We start from the raw sequence: 18429 nt of genomic DNA on the forward strand, positions 1-18429 counted from the left end.
TTCCCTAGCCAACTCACTGAACTGTGCTCTCAAGCTAGTGAACCCCCCAAATCCAAGGCCAGGATGGTTCCTGTAAGTCTGGACTTGGGGTCCCCCATGTCTAAGCAGCAAAACCGGCTCTGGGTTGGGAAACTCCTGGGGACTGGAGGGGACGGGGCAGGCTGGGACCCCGAACGATAGAGCGCCCCTCTTCAAAGCTGCCACCCCCCCTCCCGGAACTGATCTCGGCCACCTGGAGATGGGCGCTCTCTCCAGGCCCTGCCTGGAGGCTGGCAAGCGTAAACTCGCCGTGTCCAAGCGAAGCAAACCCGGTTGCAAACGAACGGGGCTCGGCTTGGTCCCCAAGGATGCGCGAAAGCAGCCCGGGCAAACGACCAAGCCGACCCGACGACGATCGGGGACGTCTGTGCGGGGCCGACGGAGGGACCGGGTCATTCTCCCGGGGGAGCAAACCGCGGCTCGACGGCAGACATTATTAGCCGCTGGGACAAACCCGCGTCTCCTCCTGTCCCGATTCCGACGTTCTCTTTCCCCGCGACCCGCGTGGGCGTCCCCGGGGGCCCGTCGTTTTGCATAGCGTCCCGTCGCGGCCAATGGCGAGGCGCGCCGGGGTGCTCCTCATTTGCATAGACGGCGCCTCCGGCCAATGGGGTGGCGGGCGTGGAGCGAGGCTGGAATGCGCGCTCCTCGCTCGCTCGCTCGTTCTCCCGCGGCGGCAGCATGTCGGTGGCCGGGCTCAAGAAGCAGTTCCACAAGGCCAGCCAGGTAAGGGGTCCCGGAAGCGGGGCGCTCTCTTGCGGGGGGAATAGCACGTCGGGATGGGGGTCAGCCCTTGATTGCCTTCTGCGGGGGTGCCTGGCGAGCCATTGGTTGGCTTTGGGGTGTTCCTGGACGGGCATCTCGAGGAATTGGCCCCTGGCTGCGACCCCCTTGCCCATTTGCCCCCTCTTTTCCCCAGGTGTGCTCCAAGGGGTTAGAATTCAGCGTCAGATTTAGGGTGCCCCGTGTAAACTCGGCGGGGGCCTGCAGCCCCCTCCCCAAACCCAATATGCATTTGCCCGCTTCCCTTATTTTAGCGATGCATTGAGCAGATCTAAACAGGAACAGAAAGAACTGTGTGTGTGTGTGTGTTTGGGGGGGGGGGGAGTCCAGACAGAACTGCGGCGCCCTGTTGCTTTTTTCCAAGGGCTCCCTGCCTTGTTTACCTCTTGGGTCGGTTCTTTTCAGGTAGGTTAGGTTTTCTCCTCTGCTCAACCGATGCTGCCCTTCCTTTCTGCTTTCAAGCTTCTTGGCAACAAGGTACGTTTGTCCCCTCCTTAAAGTCGCAGGATTCTGGGGCCATTCAGAGGGGGACTCTGGAGGATGTGGGGTGGGGTGGGGTAGGGGGGCTGTCAAAAGCAGGCCGCTGGCAAAATCTCTTCCTTGGCCACAGGTTTCCTTAAGCAGCAGTTGACTTTATCTGCCTTAATTTATCTGTTATCTTAATTTATCTTAATTTATGCAGTTGACTTTATCTGCCTGTTACCTTAATAGTAAGGAAAATCAGACCTGTATGTTGTGGTCCGGTCTTGTCCTTCTGCTTGTTATGCAGGTAGAACAACATTTGATTCCTACCCAAGTGCTGGGTTGAGGAACTTCCCTCGTCGCTTATAATAAGTAGGGAAACGTTCCAATGTTTATTTGGCTTTTCCTTTCAGCCTGATCATGTGGCGCATAGTAGCTGTTTTTTGAGAAATTGTCTTTGCAGCCCCTTCCTTTATCCCCCTCCTCTTCCTCCTTGCCTTTAATTAGTAGTTAGAGAGCCAGGCATCTCTCATTGGAGATTACTCAACAGAGGATCTTGTGTTTGGAAGTGCTGTATCCGTGGATACCTCCAAATCCTGACACCTGGCGGTTACCTCCTACAATCAGTTCCAGGGGCAGTCAAACTGCGGCTCTCCAGATGTCCATGGACTACAATCCCCAGGAGGCTCATGGGAATTGTAGCCCATGGACATCTGGAGGGCCGCAGTTTGACAACCCCTGATCGAGCAGACGTGTTGATTGCCCCTGCTCCTAAGAGGAGTGGTGGGCTTATTCTCAAGTGAGCACCCATGGCTTGATTTCTTAATCTTCATTTCACTGGGCAGCGTACGATGCCTTGCCCTGGAGCTGAACCCAGTGGTTTGGAAAGCCCTGTCTTTGAGAGGAGGGGTGTGTGTGTTCATTCGCAAGTCCTCATTTTCGTTGCGGCCGTCAGGTGAGAAGGAACAGGCATGTGTGAACCAGGCCAGAAGCTGGGCGAGTGCATCCAGATTGTCTCCTGTATCGAAGCAGAGGGGAAACCCCGGTCTCCGGTTCCCTGCTTTTCCACTTGTGGCATCGTGCGGCTTGTGAAAAATGAATTCTGGCCCGTGGCCAGCCAAACAGAGCTCAGGTGGCACATAGAACAGGCGAGCACATTCGTCTTGAGTTGCGTAGACTCGCCGGGCTCCTCTTTAGGAAAGATTTCGCGTATTCTGCTGGTGACGGATGCGATCTCAACGAGGCAGCTCTTTGCACCCCTTTCTCGGACAGAAGAACAAAAGGGCCATTGTTCCCCCGAAGTTGGAGGCAGCACAGCACAAGCAGCGCACAGTATGAAACGCACACAATAAAGCTGTTAGTGTATCTTCTGCGGATGGCGGCCTGTTACTGGGGGCGCTGGTCCGAGGGCAGGAAAGCAAGCCAGGCGTCAGACCCAAGTCGGAGAGGGTGCTGGGGCAGAGCTCCCCGAGTGGGTCAGCTGAGAAGGAGCCGGGAAAGTGGATCGGAAAAGGCGGCCGGAACGTGGATAAAGGCGGAAGGGCTGGAAGGAAGTCGGCCAAGAGGAAGGTTAGGAAGGCCAACAGAGGCCCCGGTCCGGAGCTCATGAATATGAGCACATGGGGAGGAGCTGTGACGAGAGGTCTAGAAGGGTGGCCAAACGGTGGCTCTCCAGAAGTCCGTGGACTTGGCCACGCTGGGCTAGAAGACTGGCCAGGATGGGGTCCTGCTGTGACGTAGGGGAGGTCTTTTAATTTCATGGCTCTGCCCAGGAATGTGAGAGCCAGGATGCTCTCTGCCCTTGCAGTCCTGGCTAATATAGAAGAATGCAACAGTAGGCGGTAGTTTTTCTAGAAATCCACTGGGAGAAGGATGGTCTTGCTGGTCCGCTTCTCCCCCCCATCTTTCTCTTGCTCATGGGTCGGCCCCTGGGCTGTTACGTGGGGCCAGATTTGGCCAAGGGCTGACTCCCTTTTCTGTGCGGAGAGCAGCCTTCAAAATAAACGTGTAGCCCCAGGAAAAAGCATGGCGTACTCAACATGGATGGCCAATTGAGCATTTGTGCAGCCTTTTGAGTCTTAAAAGGTGCAGTTGTTGTTGCAGCATGCCCGGATTAAGCAGCTGGATATTATGGGTGTCCCCCACTGCAGATGGGGAGCACTGGCAGACTAAGTGGGGCTTGAAATATCTCCCCGAATCACAACCAAGCTTCCCTGGAGAAAACGTCTTTTTTGAGGGGCGGACTCAATTACGTTATACCCCCGAGAGTCCCTTCCCCTCCCGGACTCTGCCCTCCCCAGCTCTGCTCCCCAAATGTCCAGGAATCTCCCAGTCCTAATGGGTGGGGGGATGTCCCAAATACTACAAGTGGTCTCATATATTTATTGATTGTTCATTGATAGTCGGCCTCAGATCCACGATCTTTTGACATGTTCCTTAGTTGTAAAAAGCAGCCTTGAGGGTCAAAACTGGGGAGAGGCCACAGGGCTGAGGAATTCTCCATATACCTTTAACTCCCCTGTATCTTTTTCCAGAATGAAAATCCCCCTCCTACCCCAATTTTAGCCCCAGCAGGAAATGCAAGACTGGCAGAACACAGGCCTCGGCCTGTGCCCCCCTCCATGCTGCTGTTCTTGTGTTTCTTTGCCCCCAAATGGGCAACCTGTTTGTTGTCTTCTGCGTTGGGCATTTTCCGGGCCTGAGGGAGCGTCTGCTGAGTTTGCACGGAACTGAGATTTGCCCCTGGGATCTTCCCGGAAGCATGCCTCGGCATGGCGACTGGGAATTAATTGCATTTGTAAACGGTGACGGGGAAGGTCTGATGCTGAACAGAAGGATGACCCGACCCTGCTTGGCCTTTTAGTGTTGTTTTTCAAGGGCTCTCCCAAGGTTAGCCCTGGGGGAGAAGAGGCACAGCAGAAAAACAAGAGCGGAACAAGGAGGCCTGACGCATTTCCCAAGAGCGAGGGACAACTTGGCCCCGTTCCCAGGGATGGGTGAGAGGATTTCGGAGGGAGCACGGCTCTCGGTAGATTGAGAAGCAAGCAGCTCTGGAGCCCTGCAGACTCCCATGAACTAAGGGAGAAAGCGAATGCACAAGATTGGAAGAAAAAAATACCAACTATGAATCCTTCGTGCAGGAAACAGCACATGGGGTTTGAGCTACCAGATGACAACACCCTCTTGCAACGGGGAATGTTATCTGCATGTCTTTGTTTTAGAGCCCAAAGTGGGGTTAAGCTTTTGCAGAGGGCTAGTCCCACAGAAATGTGGGCTTTTAATGCTGGATAGTCCCATCCCCCCCACCATGTGATCGCTACTAACAGGACAGGGTGGAGAATCTTGGCAATACCTCTGCTGGATGGGGAAGATCTGGCCGGACTCCCTGCTTCCCACCCTCTTACGTGTGTTTCACCTGAGCCCAGCAAAAGGGAAGAGCCAAAGCAGGCTTGGCCCTTAGCCTTTGGCCTATGGATACAAAGCAGCCCAGGATGATAGAACTGCATTGGGGTGACCAAACTGGTGCTCCAGGCAGCCATGGACTACACTTCCCATGAGACCTTGCCAGCACGGTCAGGGGCTCATGCAAATTGCAGTCCGTGGACATCTAGAGCGCTGCAGTTTGGCCACCCCGTGGTGTGTGTATCGGAGATTTTGTGTGCGTTTGTAATAAGGAGCCCCCGCCAGCAACATCGTGGCTGTGTGATTGTAGTCCGTGGACAGCTGGAGAGCCTCCATTTGGCCACTCCTGCTCTACTGCGTCGGGAAGGGGGGTCTCGGGGCAGAATCGCCACTGCCAGTTCTGATGCATTCTGGGCCTCGAGGGCTGGCGGCTTGTTCCACTGATCATTAGTCTAGGCTTTTGATCGATACTGCATGATTAGAGTGTTTCAGCACAGCAACCGTACTGATGGATTTGTTTCCCAAGCGCGATTTTAGTGGTTCTCCCCCATCCGCCCCCGCCCCCCAAGTTTCTTTTGTTGTTAGGAGCATAAGATGCTTATTTGAATAACAGAAAGTCAAGATAAAAAAATTCCCTCCAAGATCGTAAAGTGACACCGTGGTGCGGATCAGAGGAACTCGAAATTGCCCTGAATCTCTTCCGATTCTCATAAGTGTGTTTTTGTGTTTTATTGTGTGTGTGTGTGGGGGGGGGGAGATGGTGCAGTAAGCTCCTGCATGCTGGGAGGGCTCAGGGATGGCCCAACCGTGGCTCTCCAGATGTCCGTGGACTACAATTCCCATGAGCCCCTGCCAGGGGCTCATGGGAATTGTAGTCCACGGACATCTGGAGAGCCACGGTTGGGCCATCCCTGACTTAGAGAAACTTCTTCAGAGTTCTTTGAATCCTGGGGAATGTTTGGAAAGGCGCAAGAATCTGGTGTGTTGGTGTGTGAGGACGATGTGTGCTTGCTCTGGAGGGTGGCTGTCCCTGGCTGGGCTGGGGACGAGTCCCTGCAAAGCTTGTTAAATAAAAATTACGGAGCTGTGAAAAAAGTTCGCGCATTCAATGCTGGGCTGTTGAAGTGCCATCTTTAGATACCTCTCGAAATAAATGCGGGCAGAGAGAGACAGCCTCGAATGGGTGGCTTAATTACCACCCCCTGGTATAATAGCTGCTCTGCAAAATGCAAAGGATGTCTTTTTTTAAAGTGTTGGTTTGATTCTTGTTCCTTGCTTCTCTCCCTCTCCCCCCATGCCTGTGTTAAATAAGGAATATGTTGACACCACCCTGCAGGGAAGACCCTTTCACCGCTGGGACGGATTTCTAGAGAGGCTGTTCCTGCAGGGTTTCACAAACCCCTGGGTTTTCTGGATGACCCTGGAAGGGGTCCCCCAAACGGGTGGGACTGAATTAATTTTTCAATATATTTTCAAAAAATTGTTAAACATTTATTGGGCGATGAGACCTTATAGGGTCCTGTCGACCCACTCACCCCCTCCCCAAATGGCCAGTGATAGACCTGGAGGGGCTGGGCGGGTCGTCAGTGATGCTTCTGGGCTTTCTCAGTGGTAAAAAGGTTGAGCAAGGCTGCTGGACCCAAGCATGCTGCGGGTTGAAGCCAAGCAAGCATCGGCCGTCTGGGGACTTCAGCAAAGGGGCTGTCGGGGCTGCTTGCAGGTGACTCTCTGAAACAGGGGTAGTCAAACTGCGGCCCTCCAGATGTCCATGGACTACAATTCCCAGGAGCCCCTGCCAGCATTTGCTGGCAGGGGCTCATGGGAATTGTAGTCCATGGACATCTGGAGGGCCGCAGTTTGACTACCCCTGCTCTGAAAGATTGCTCGGTGTCAAAGATGCCGCTGGATTCCAAAAGTCAGACGATGGGGCTTTCCTTTTGCTTAATCATGGAGGTGCTCTGATGGTTCTTTGGGATACTCGGGGCCTACGTAGTATGAAAAATATCGGGGTATATGCGGGCACTGCTCCATAACGCTCTCCCTTTGCAGGTGCTCAGCTTAGAGCAGTTTCTTGCCCCCAAGAGAGCTCTAGTCCTGGAGGAGTCTCAGGCCTGGGTCGTCCCCCCCCCCCCATCAATTGCACTCTGCCGTGCAAACCAGGATTTCAAACTTGGCTTCACTCCTGGTTAGGTATCTCCTGGCCAGCCGTGGTGTGCCGTAGAAGAGAAGTGCTCAGTTAGGTCACCCGGGATTGGGGAGGGGGGGGGGAGAGCAGGGGGTAGCTTTCAGAGGTGGCTCTTTTGCGTCACTCTCGCCCTGATTTCTCGCTATGCGCAAGCCATGTCCCACACGGGTGACTCACCGCTCGATCCTGCAGTAAACAAGGCCTCGGCATCGCCTGAGCTGTGCCATTGTGAGAACTCGGAAAGGCACAAGGTCCAGCGAAGATGTTACCCCCCCCCACACACACACACACACCCTGCTAACAAAACCAGCTGCTCGTGATGCGCAAATGAGGGGGTCGCTCTTTCAGCGGACATGGGATGGGCCTCTTCCCCCCACGCTCCTCCAAATGACAGAGGTGACGGCTGTAGAGAGTCAGGTTTTCCCGGTCGTGTTTTTATCTAGCAGCGACAAGTTGCCCTCCGGGGTGGTTGGCACAAGAATGGCCCCTCTAATACAAGGATGCACCATCCTGAGAACCTGAGATCATGCCCAGCTTTGGAATAAAACATTAGAAGTGTCAAAAAGTGTGTGTGTGTGTGTGGGGGGGGGGGAGGGGGGGTTAAGCACCCAAATAACCTGCAGTGTCCCATTCATATGAAAGGAACAACATAGATAATTTGGGAATTTGGGAGGAGAAAGCAGCTGGTTGGGGGAAAAGGGTCCGGAAGTGGCTGTTTTGGAGGGTTTTGAGGGAGGAATTGGGCAGAGCAGGAGAAGAGGAAGGGGAGGCCGCTGGGAGGGGTCCCTCTCTGGTTTGATGTCTGTTTTTTGTGCTCTCGGATGATATATTCCGCATAAAGCTTTGAGTCGTCTGGAATCCAGCCCTGCAGCCTTCTTCTTTCGCCAGACGGCAGCCCACGTTCACAGCCTGTGACTAAGTGAGAGGAAAGGATCCAGATTATAATAGGAAGCCTGGACTTTTTTTTCCCCTTGTGCCTCACCCCCCCCCCCCCCGCTTCCTTGGGAGAAGGACCTTTAAGGCTTTCAAATGACAGTCGGTCAACTTTTCCGGACTGGTCCATTGCCACGAATCCCAAAATAAACCCCTCTGCTCTCTTGGGGTCAAGCGTGGGTTACAAATGTGGGCATTTATAGTTCCAGCTCGTGTTCAGGCTGGAGGTAAGTGATTCTGTAGGAGGTATGAACCTCTCCTCAAATGCACTGGAAGCAGGAGCTGGACTAGGGTCAAATCCCTGCTCCTCCGTGGTGGCCCCTGATCTTTCAGCCTGACCTACCTTGCAGGCTTGTTGTAAGCTAGGGAAGAGGCAACCGGGTAGGTGGCTGTGAGCTGCTTAGAGCAACTGTGAGAGTTAAACAATGACCAGGAAAAGAACCCTGGCTGACCATGTAAGGCCTGGTCAAATCACAGCACCTCAATAACCAGTAAGGTTTTCTATTTTTTATTTTATTTATTTTTGAATTTATATGCCGCTGCTCTAAAATTGTCTCACAGCGGTTTACAATACAACAATAAAATACAACACAACCCCTAAAACATTAAAAGATGGCGATACAATAGAGGTCTAAACTCCCACCGCCTGTCCAGTTTATGGTCAAGGAGCTCTCTCTTTAGGAACGAGGGTCCTGATCTCACCAGCACGAGGGGATCCCCCGATAGTAACGCTGGAACTCCGTAAGAGCCCTCAGCTCTTCCGGGAGCTCATTCCACCAGGTTGGGGCCAGGGCTGAAAAGGCCCTCAGGTTTATGGCCCTTTACAGGTGCTCTCAGAGATGGGTAATATCATTTTGGTACCTAAAGTGGAAAAAAGACATGGAATTTCCCCCCACATGTGATAAATGCATAATAAATGTTCTGCTGTCTAATCTATTGGCACCCTCAGATCTGCTGTTTGTGGCTAACTGCCTTACCCTACCTAATGCTTGGGCTGGTCTTGGGACTTCTGCTGAAACTCAGAAGCCCCTCCTGCCTGCTGGTGTCCAGTATGGCATCCATGATTCCTCCTGTCCAGCAGCAGTTTTCATTGACTGAAGGAGTTCTATTGCGTTAGAAGCCCGGCCGGCTGCCCTCACTAAGCCTCTGAGCCCGGTGGAATCTGGCTTCTCATCTGCTGCCCTGCCAACAGTCCTAAATACTCCGTTTTGATCATTTGCTGGTGTTGCCTGAATTCATGAGATCTTGCAACCCTGGTTAGGTTGCACCCAGATTTCATGTCCCTCATCGCACCACGGTTGGCATAGAATCATAGAGTTGGAAGGGGCCATAGAGGCCATCTAGTCCAACCCCCTGCTCAACGCAGGATCAGCCCTAAGCATCCTAAAGCATCCAAGAAAAGTGTGCATCCAACCTTTGCTTGAAGACCGCCATAGCTTCAGTTCTTTATCAGCACACCACTTCTTAACCTTGCCCCCCCCAAACAAAATCTAAATCCTTTTTTTCTGAAAACTTGGAACTCCCTTGCGTCCCATTCATTTGTACCACCTGCAGAACGGGTCGTACCCTGATATATCATAACATAAACTTTATTCCGTGCTCCAGCGAAAAAGCCAATAAAAAACCCCAGAAACATATTGCATGAGCACATGGGTAGCCAAAGTTCAAATCAGAGTATGTAACAATTTTTTTTTCTGCACATGTTAGGTTTTATTTACGGGCCTGTCATGTCGCACCTTGAGCTTAGGGATCATTTAAAACTTGGCTCCCTGTTGCCTGTCAGAGTTGGCCGTTCCCCATGAATCTTTTGGCCCCCGAACGCACATCGGGGTAATTGGCCTTTCATGAATAATGCAGAATAGCTGCAGAGGCCAGCTCTTCTGCACGTTCCCGAGGATTTAAACGGACTGCACCTGGCTGGCTGGGCAGAGTTTGTCTTACGTCATTTCTGCTTCCCTTTGACTGTTTTGAAGAGTTAGGCCAGGGGTAGTCCAACTGCGGCCGCTGTGAACGCTGGCAGGGGCTCATGGGAATCGTAGTCTATGGACATCTGGAGGGCCGCAGTTGGACTACCCCTGAGTTAGGCCTTTTCGGTGTTGTATCGTGCTGTGGAATATATTGTGGAATGGCAAAGCAGCCAATGGGTCATGGAGGAAATACAGTAGAGATTTGTCTGCAAGCTTCTGAAATGCACAGTGCCCTTTGCTGTGTGCACTTGGCTTGTTGCTAGAAGAATGGATGCAGCAGGCAAATTTTTTTTTTTTTACAAAAAGGCATCCCGTTGGCGGGAGACAGCGCTGCCTGGTGCCAACTGTCTCCCCGCTCAAAGTGCAGAATTATGTTCTGGTTGCAGATCCTGGCTTGCCAGCCAAGAGACATTTGTGTGTTTCTCTCTTATTTGAAGCTTTGCTTCTGATTGCACATGGAAAGTAGCATTATGCATAGCCCTGCTGTTCGCCCTCTGGTGCCTTGTATCAAGGTGTGGAGGAATGCATTCTTTTTGGTGAGGTTTGAAATGAGCATTTTAATAAGTTAGGCAATGGCTTTCCAGGCTCAAAACAACTCACCTCTTAATAAAAGCTGAGAGGAAATGGGTGGGTCACCCCTACCCACTTCTCCAAGCGGGGGATAAGAAATTTGGAGGTTTTAAATGCTGCTAGCCGATTCCAGGAAGGAGTGAGTGGAGAAAGCGAGATTATAGAATCTCCTGGCAGCCAGGGAGAAGTCCCTTTTATATGGAATTCATCAGAGGAGGCCGATCTCTTAACTGAGGTCAGCCAGCCATTTTGACCATGCAATAGCCTGGAGAGCTGACACAAGCTTTAAGGTCGTAGAAACTTGGTAGAGATCTGTAACTTTTCAAGCTACAGGCGCCTGTCCTATATTTTAACATCTGACAGGGCATGGGTAGTGGGAGGGGCAGAAGGATTTGAAGAAGCGTTGGTTATTATTTGCTGTTTTTCTCTACCCAAAGGAGGCTCAAAGTGGCTTACAGTCGCCTTCCCTTTCTCCACAACAGACACCCTGTGGGGTGGGTGAGGCTGAGAGTGCCCTGATATCACTGCTCTGTCAGAACAGCTTTATCAGGGCTGTGGCCAGCCCAAGGTCCCCCAGCTGGCTCACCAGATTACAGGTCTGCACTCCTAATCACTATACCAAGCTGGCATTTTTACCCATTTCTTTTGGTTCCCTGCTGAATCTGGTGCTGTGCTAAAAGTATGCTTGCAAACATGTTCCTGTTAATAATTCATAAATCCTTTTTACCTTTGGATGCTGGCAGTGGTTCTCTGTACCACGTAGACCAGGGGTAGTCAAACTGCGGCCCTCCAGATGTCCATGGACTACAATTCCCAGGAGCCCTTGCCAGCATTCGCCAGCGAATGCTGGCAAGGGCTCCTGGGAATTGTAGTCCATGGACATCTGGAGGGCCGCAGTTTGACTACCCCTGACATAGACCTTCACTATCTTGTACACACTATTGTAAAGGGAGAGAAGCTGGCAATTGGCAAGCACCTGGCAGTGAAATACTCCCCAAACACGGGTCAGCAAGAGACATATAGGCAAGGCCTCAGAATTGAATAAAAGGGAAGCTCGGACTTTAGATCCTCTCAGTGGACAATTCGGTATAAAGGTGGCAGTCTCCAAGCAAAGGTTGGAGACACACTTTTCTTGGATGCTTTAGGATGCTCTGGGCTGATCCTGCGTAGAGCAGGGGGTTGGACTAGATAGCCTGTATGGCCCCTTCCAACTCTATGATTCTATGATTCTATGAGCAGGGGGTTGGACTAGATGGCCTGTATGGCCCCTTCCGATTCTATGATTCTATGAGCAGGGGGTTGGACTAGATGGCCTGTGTGGCCCCTTCCAACTCTATGATTCTATGATTCTATGAGCAGGGGGTTGGACTAGATGGCCTGTATGGCCCCTTCCAACTCTATGATTCTATGATTCTATGAGCAGGGGGTTGGACTAGATGGCCTGTATGGCCCCTTCCAACTCTATGATTCTATGATTCTATGAGCAGGGGGTTGGACTAGATGGCCTGTATGGCCCCTTCCAACTCTATGATTCTATGATTCTATGAGCAGGGGGTTGGACTAGATGGCCTGTATGGCCCCTTCCAACTCTGTGATTCTGTGATTCTATGAGCAGGGGGTTGGACTAGATGGCCTGTATGGCCCCTTCCAACTCTATGATTCTATGATTCTATGAGCAGGGGGTTGGACTAGATGGCCTGTGTGGCCCCTTCCAACTCTATGATTCTATGATTCTATGAGCAGGGGGTTGGACTAGATGGCCTGTATGGCCCCTTCCAACTCTATGATTCTATGATTCTATGAGCAGGGGGTTGGACTAGATGGCCTGTATGGCCCCTTCCAACTCTATGATTCTATGATTCTATGAGCAGGGGGTTGGACTAGATGGCCTGTATGGCCCCTTCCAAGGATTCTATGAATCTAATTACCCTGCGGAGGAGCACAAGAGAGAGATGAGCCTCTCCAGGAGATGGTAACTCTTGGAGTGGGCTAGGTGCATGCAAGCTGAAGTGGGCCAGTTTTGCCACACAAGGTCTCATTGTTGGTCTACCTAACTCTGGATTGTCTGTTCTGACAGACAGCCCTTCTCCAGTGTACCAGGCAGAGAAAATGCCTCCGTTCTGGCCTGTTCTTGCAGCAGAGTGAGATGCTAGAATGGGCTGTGCTCCTTTGGTCGTTCCCTTTCATTGGAAAACAAGCGCGTCAGAAAAAGAGGGTCGACTTTATCTTTTCTTCCTGATGTTCTATTGTAAATGTTTTGAAGTTGTCTTACACAGGGGTAAAGGGCCTCTTGTGGCGCAGAGTGGTAAGGCAGCAGACATGCAGTCTGAAAGCTCTGCCCATGAGGCTGGGAGTTCGATCCCAGCAGCCGGCTCAAGGTTGACTCAGCCTTCCATCCTTCCGAGGTCGGTAAAATGAGTACCCAGCTTGCTGCGGGGTAAAACGGTAATGACTGGGGAAGGCACTGGCAAACCACCCCGTATTGAGTCTGCCATGAAAACGCTGGAGGGCGTCACCCCAAGGGTCAGACATGACCCGGTGCTTGCACAGGGGATACCTTTACCTTTATCTTTACACAGGGGTGGGGGCTGCCTAAAAAGGGGACATCCCCCTTGCAGCCTGATTTAGCATAGGCCAGTCAATCCATCACCTCATTCTTGCACGCGTGTAGTTCAGGAGATGACGAAGACTGACCCTGGGACCGCGTGGCCCTGATCCGAAAGAGACTGACTCCCGTTTATGTTTTACCTGTTACGTTTTGCCACGACTGGGCCCTAACTTGGATGGGCCAGATTAGACCCCCAAAGAAGCCCAGAATTGCGGTGGGAACGCAGGCAATGGTGCACCACCTCTGAACGTGTCTTGCCTGGAAAATCCAGTGGAAAATCCGTGGTTCGGACTTGACTAGATCAGGTTGGGATCTAGCTAACTTCCCATTGTTTACACTACTTCTGTTTTCAAAGAAGTGTGTGCTACTCAGGGGTAAAACTAACAATTCCCCCCCCCCTGTCCTTTTGTTTGGGAATGAACTCAAAGCAGAAGATAAGAGGGACAATATCAGGCTTGTATTTTTTAAAACCAGTACAGGCTCGCTTTTACCTCTGGTGCTAACGTCGGTATGCATCCCTCATTGTCTGCTAGGAAATCTTTATTTATAGCAGGCATTCTCAACCCTTTTCTTGGCCACTTTTGGGAGCATTTCTCCGGTTCCAGGGCCCTCTGTCAAGCAAGGATGGACGGAAAACCGTGTATTATTGAACACTCAGAAAACCCAAGCGTTCTGACACGTCGGGAAAACTTTATACAAGACTGCACGGAATTGAAGCTTAAACATCCGATCCTTGAGCTCGGTGCTTTCCTGAAAGTTTTGTGATATCGGGCTCCAAATCAGACACTGATGGTCAGATGTCACCTCTTGTTGCTATATCAATTCCGTGCCTGGATTTTGTCAAGGAGATTACCTTGCCGAATGTACACTCGGCCAAATACGTGGAGGAAAAATGCAATTTAAAAAATTGGACATTCCCCCACAGTGTTGGAAATCTATTTGGCAGATCTCTCTTGATCTTAGGCCTAAGCTAAGATTGAAATAATTATACTCCATGTCCCTTGCCTTATGTATATGTGAGACAGATTTCTAGAATATTCGACCAAGACAAGTATATATTTTTTCTTCTTGGGAGCCTGCATGCCGGGTTTGATTCCCCGCTCTCCCACACGCAGCCAGCTGGATGACCTTGGGCTCATCACAGCCCTGATAGTGCTGTTCTCACAGAGCATTAACATCAGGGCTGTCTCAGCCCCACCTCCCTCACAGGGTGTCTTTTGCGGGGCGTGGAAAAGAGAGGTGATTGTATACCGCTTTGGGCAGCGAAAAGCGGGGCAGTAAAAACAAACTCTTCTTCTTCTCCTTTCACACGCAAAGGCACGGATTACATGATTCCTTTTTCTTTCTCTTGACAAAGGTCGAACTTTCTCGCAATTAATGTTGCCCTACGTGACAAAAAAGGGTCTTTCATTGGGTCAGTTACCAGGGACCCCCATAAACCCTTTGGACTCCCCCATCTCACATTTTCCAGGCTGTGACCCCCTACAAATGTGCCAGGTGGACTCTCCCCCCAAAGCTGCTCACATCTTTCTCCTTCTATTTTATCTTCACCACAACCCTGCGAGGTAGATTAGACAGAGTGTGGCCCAGGGCTACTTAGTGAGCTTCCATGGCACAATACCGTTTCAGAAATATTCCAGACATGGTGGAGCAGGTCCCGGTGGCACTGCTTGGCCTTCAGAAGGCGTCCGTGATGTCGCTTGGAGCTGACCACACCCCTTGCAATATTTCCTGTGTTTCTGGGGGCTTGTCCAAGGTTCTGATTTCTCTGGCTTCATGGAGAATGGTTTCCTGGTCTGGTTATCGTGCAGATATCCCAGTTTTTTTAAAAAAAGAATTGCAATGGTTAAACAGATTTTTTTGTGCAGTAGCACCTTGAAGACCATGCAAGTTTTATTCAAGGTCTTGAAGACCAAGCAAGTTTTATTCAAGGCCTGAGCTTTCGTGTGCTTTGCACACGAAAGCTCATGCCTTGAATAAAGCTTGCTTTGGTCTCCAAGGTGCCCCTGCACTCGAAATTCGTTCTGCTGCTTTGGAGCAACACGGCGACCCACTCAAATCTATTTCCATGGCCAACAACAGCGGTTGTGACCCAGCATGCACAAAGTGACACTGGCCCCCTTTACAGGCGCTAGTTCACATATCCGTGGCGCTGTGGGGGAAAAAATATCCGAAGGGCAGCAAGGTCACCGTGACCCCAAATGAACAGATTTTTGCACCAGGCGTCAATACCCCCACGGTGCAGAAGGCTAGATTGGCTGCAAGTCTTCGCCTTGGGAACAGGAGAGCAACAAGGTGTCCGCCCAAGTCCTGCCTCTCTCGTCCTTGTTTTCTGCTTCTCCAGCCGATGCCAACCGAAGCACCGTCCCTTCCCCGTTTCCCCCCCTCCAGCCTCAACGCCGGGAAGTTAAACAACCCTGACCCAGGCTCCTCCTCTGGTCGAATGCCACAGGAGAGGGTCAATCAACACTCCCCGCAAGGAGCTGTAGGAAGAGCCCGTGCGCTTTTTATAGCTCGGCAAAGGGGAAGGAAAGTTTGGGAAAGGCAACGCAAAAGAACTGGGAACCAGGGAGCGTGTGGTTTGGGTTACTGTTCATATCTTGCTTGATAGACTGGGAGGAAAGCTGTGTTTTGGTGGGTCAGATCCCTGCAGCAGGCGTTGGGTTCCCATGACCCCTCCACATAAAATCTCCCTGCATGCAGAAAGCAAGTGTGTCAGGGACAGGCTGGGCTGCAATTCTTACTAGCTAGGTTTTTTCTTTTAAATGGGAGATATTTGGGGGGGTAAATTGAAGGAATGTGTAATCATCGGATGCTGTTCCATACGTCCCTGTAGTCTGAATCAGTCCAGGCCACACACAGGTTTATCTAAAGTGAGGATTGAACCGGACAATGATGTGGGAGGTCCATTTTCAGATTTTTGTCTTTTTCCCTTTTGGTTTAAAGCTCTCATGGGGGGGGGGGGGCTGCTAGTTTGCTTTGGGAAAGGCTGCACTGAGATTCCTGGCAGAGAAAAGTGGCACATGACTTCATATGACTTCCTGTTACATGCTTGCAGTTTGTTCTGTGGCATATGTTTTATGTAAACCGCCCTGAGCCTCCGGGGAGGGTGGTATATATAAATATAATAAACAAACCTACAGGGAGGGGAAGGTGGTATATATAAATATAATAAACAAACCTTCTACCGCATCATTTGCCCTGTTTAAGTAGCTCCGTCCTTTAATCTCCTGTAATCTGAGGTGGGAAAGGGAAAGAAGAAGAAGAAGAAGAGTTGGTTCTTATATGCCGCTTTTCCCTACCCGAAGGAGGCTCAAAGCGGCTTACAGTCGCCTTCCCACGCTGCAAGGCAGAATGTTCCCATATTGGCCACCTCAGGGCCTATGGCCGCTTCCGCATGTGTGTGTGTGTGTGAGTGAGGAGGAGGATAATTATGGGACGAGCTTCCTCCCCAGCATGCAATTTCCTTGATGATGTTCAATGCTCCACGAAGCTGCGCTTAGCTGCAGTGTGGGCAAATCCCCAGATGTTTGCTCACGGGTATCCAGAATCCTGTGTTTTGATCCTGAAAAGGAACCTAGGCCTTGTCTGCACACACTAGATTATGCACATTCAATGTGCTTTGGCAGCTGGATTTCCTTGTGCAAAACAGGAAAATCTACTTCTAAAGTGCATTGAAAGTGCATTATCTATTGCGTGCAGACTTGGCCCTAGTTTGTTGCCTGTTTGTCTTCAGGGGATAAATGGAGAAAGACCAAGGATAGAGCATGGAGAAGGCCCTGAGTTCAAGAGCACCTTCGTTTGGGGTCTTAAACTTGGAGTGCCCATGTGAGTCTGTCTCAACCAGGGTTTTGTGATACCCTGGGGTTTCTTGGTGGCCCTGGAAGGGTTTCCCAAATGGGTGGGCGTTAATCAATGTTTTATATATTTAAATTTCCTAAACCTTTATCGGGTGATATGACCATACATGGTCATGTCGACCTGCGTCCCCCTCTTAAAGGGGCCAGTGATGGTCCTAAGAAGGGGAGGGGCCTGGGGTGGGCGTGTCCACAGCTCTGCTTCCCAACCCTCTTCTGCACGATTGCGCCACTTCTGGGGTTTCTCAAAGCCTGAAGGTTGTTTTAGGGATTTCTCAAGGGTAAAAAAGTCGAGAAAGCCTGTCCGTGCAGAAGGAGGAGGTTCTGATAGGGTGAACTGGTCTGCACCCCTGCACGGGGAGGCAATTATTGACTTGTTTTCCCCAAGCGGCCTGCATTCATTCTTCCCTGGAAGTGGAAAACGATCCCAGCGTGCAGAGAGCTAGATGGAGACTTTGCATCTTGGTGTGGTCACGTCCTTGTTTTTATTTGCAGAGCTTTTTTTATTTTCAAGGGGAGAAGATGTAAAGCGTAGCTCTCCCTACCTACCGTCTGCCCCCTCATTCGGCTACATATCTCAGGCGGCAATGGGGAACTGAGGAAGAGTTGGAGCAGACCAGAGCTCTGAGGATAAGGCCGCTCTGGAGGCTGGTGTGATCTGTTCATGCTTGTGCCGTTCTCTTTTCTGCCAATGTCTCTCTCTCTCTCTCTCTCTCCGCCTCTCCTGCATACTCTCAAAACATTTCTCCCTCTCCAGGGGCATCTGTCCCATTCAGATAGCCTTGGCTTGCCCTCTGGGTGTGAGTGGGAGAGAAAAACGCAGGCAGGTGCGTTAAAAGTGGCGCTCAGGGCAGCCCTTCCAAAGGAGGTCCGAAGTGAGAGATCGAGGGGAGCGCCAGTAACTTGAGAAAGATAATTTAGTAAGGAATTTGGCAGCCCAATGGAACTCTGCTCGTCCGCACGAGAAACGATGGGGATTTGAGCAAATGAGGGGGCGTGGGCCCAGCGAGAGCCAGTTTGGTGTAGTGGTTAGGAGTGCGGACTTCTAATCTGGCATGCCGGGTTCGATTCTGTGCTCCCCCACATGCAACCAGCTGGGTGACCTTGGGCTCGCCAGGGCACTGATAAAACTGTTCTGACCGGGCAGTGATATCAGAGCTCTCTCAGCCTCACCCACCCCACAGGGCGTCTGTTGTGGGGAGAGGAAAGGGAAGGCGATTGTAAGCCACTTTGAGCCTCCTTCGGGTAGGGAAAAGTGGCATATAAGAACCAACTCCCCTTCCCCTTCCCCTTCCCCTTCCCCTCCTCCTCCTCCTCCTCCTCCTCCTTCTTCTTTTTCTTCTTCATGGGAATTGTAGAGGAGGCAGCAGCGCCTGGGCCTTGGTGGAGTTTTTAGGAACCGCGGTCGACGTCTTTCTTTGCCACCCTGCCTTGCCTGGATGACCACTCGCAGGAACCCCTGCCTTGGGCAAGAACGCAGACTCTGGCCCTGCAAAGGCCCAGAGGAACAGACAGTGCAGAGACACGATGGGGGACCTCCTCGGGGGGGGGGGGATGGATGCGTCTTGAGGCTCCCTATTTGCTCTCGGTTTGCGCTCGACAATGGCTAGGCCCCAGAGACTG

General features: G+C 51.5%; 1 protein-coding gene across 2 annotated transcripts in view; it reads left to right on the forward strand.

The window, feature by feature from the left end:
- The first annotated feature begins 629 nt into the window (after window positions 1–629).
- The window catches only part of SH3GL3 (SH3 domain containing GRB2 like 3, endophilin A3), a 29864-nt gene continuing 12064 nt past the window's right edge, over window positions 630–18429 (forward strand). The window contains exons 1-2 of one of the 2 annotated variants that reach the window (XM_077317256.1): window positions 721–765; window positions 1228–1299. In XM_077317256.1, the coding sequence (XP_077173371.1) occupies window positions 1258–1299 (42 nt within the window). In that variant the 5' untranslated portion in view covers window positions 721–765; window positions 1228–1257. Of the gene's footprint in view, window positions 766–1227; window positions 1300–18429 lie in introns of both variants that reach the window. The other variant, XM_077317255.1, reaches the window with a different exon arrangement.

Source organism: Paroedura picta, chromosome 18 (genome assembly GCF_049243985.1).
Source record: "Paroedura picta isolate Pp20150507F chromosome 18, Ppicta_v3.0, whole genome shotgun sequence".
NCBI lineage: Eukaryota > Metazoa > Chordata > Lepidosauria > Squamata > Gekkonidae > Paroedura > Paroedura picta.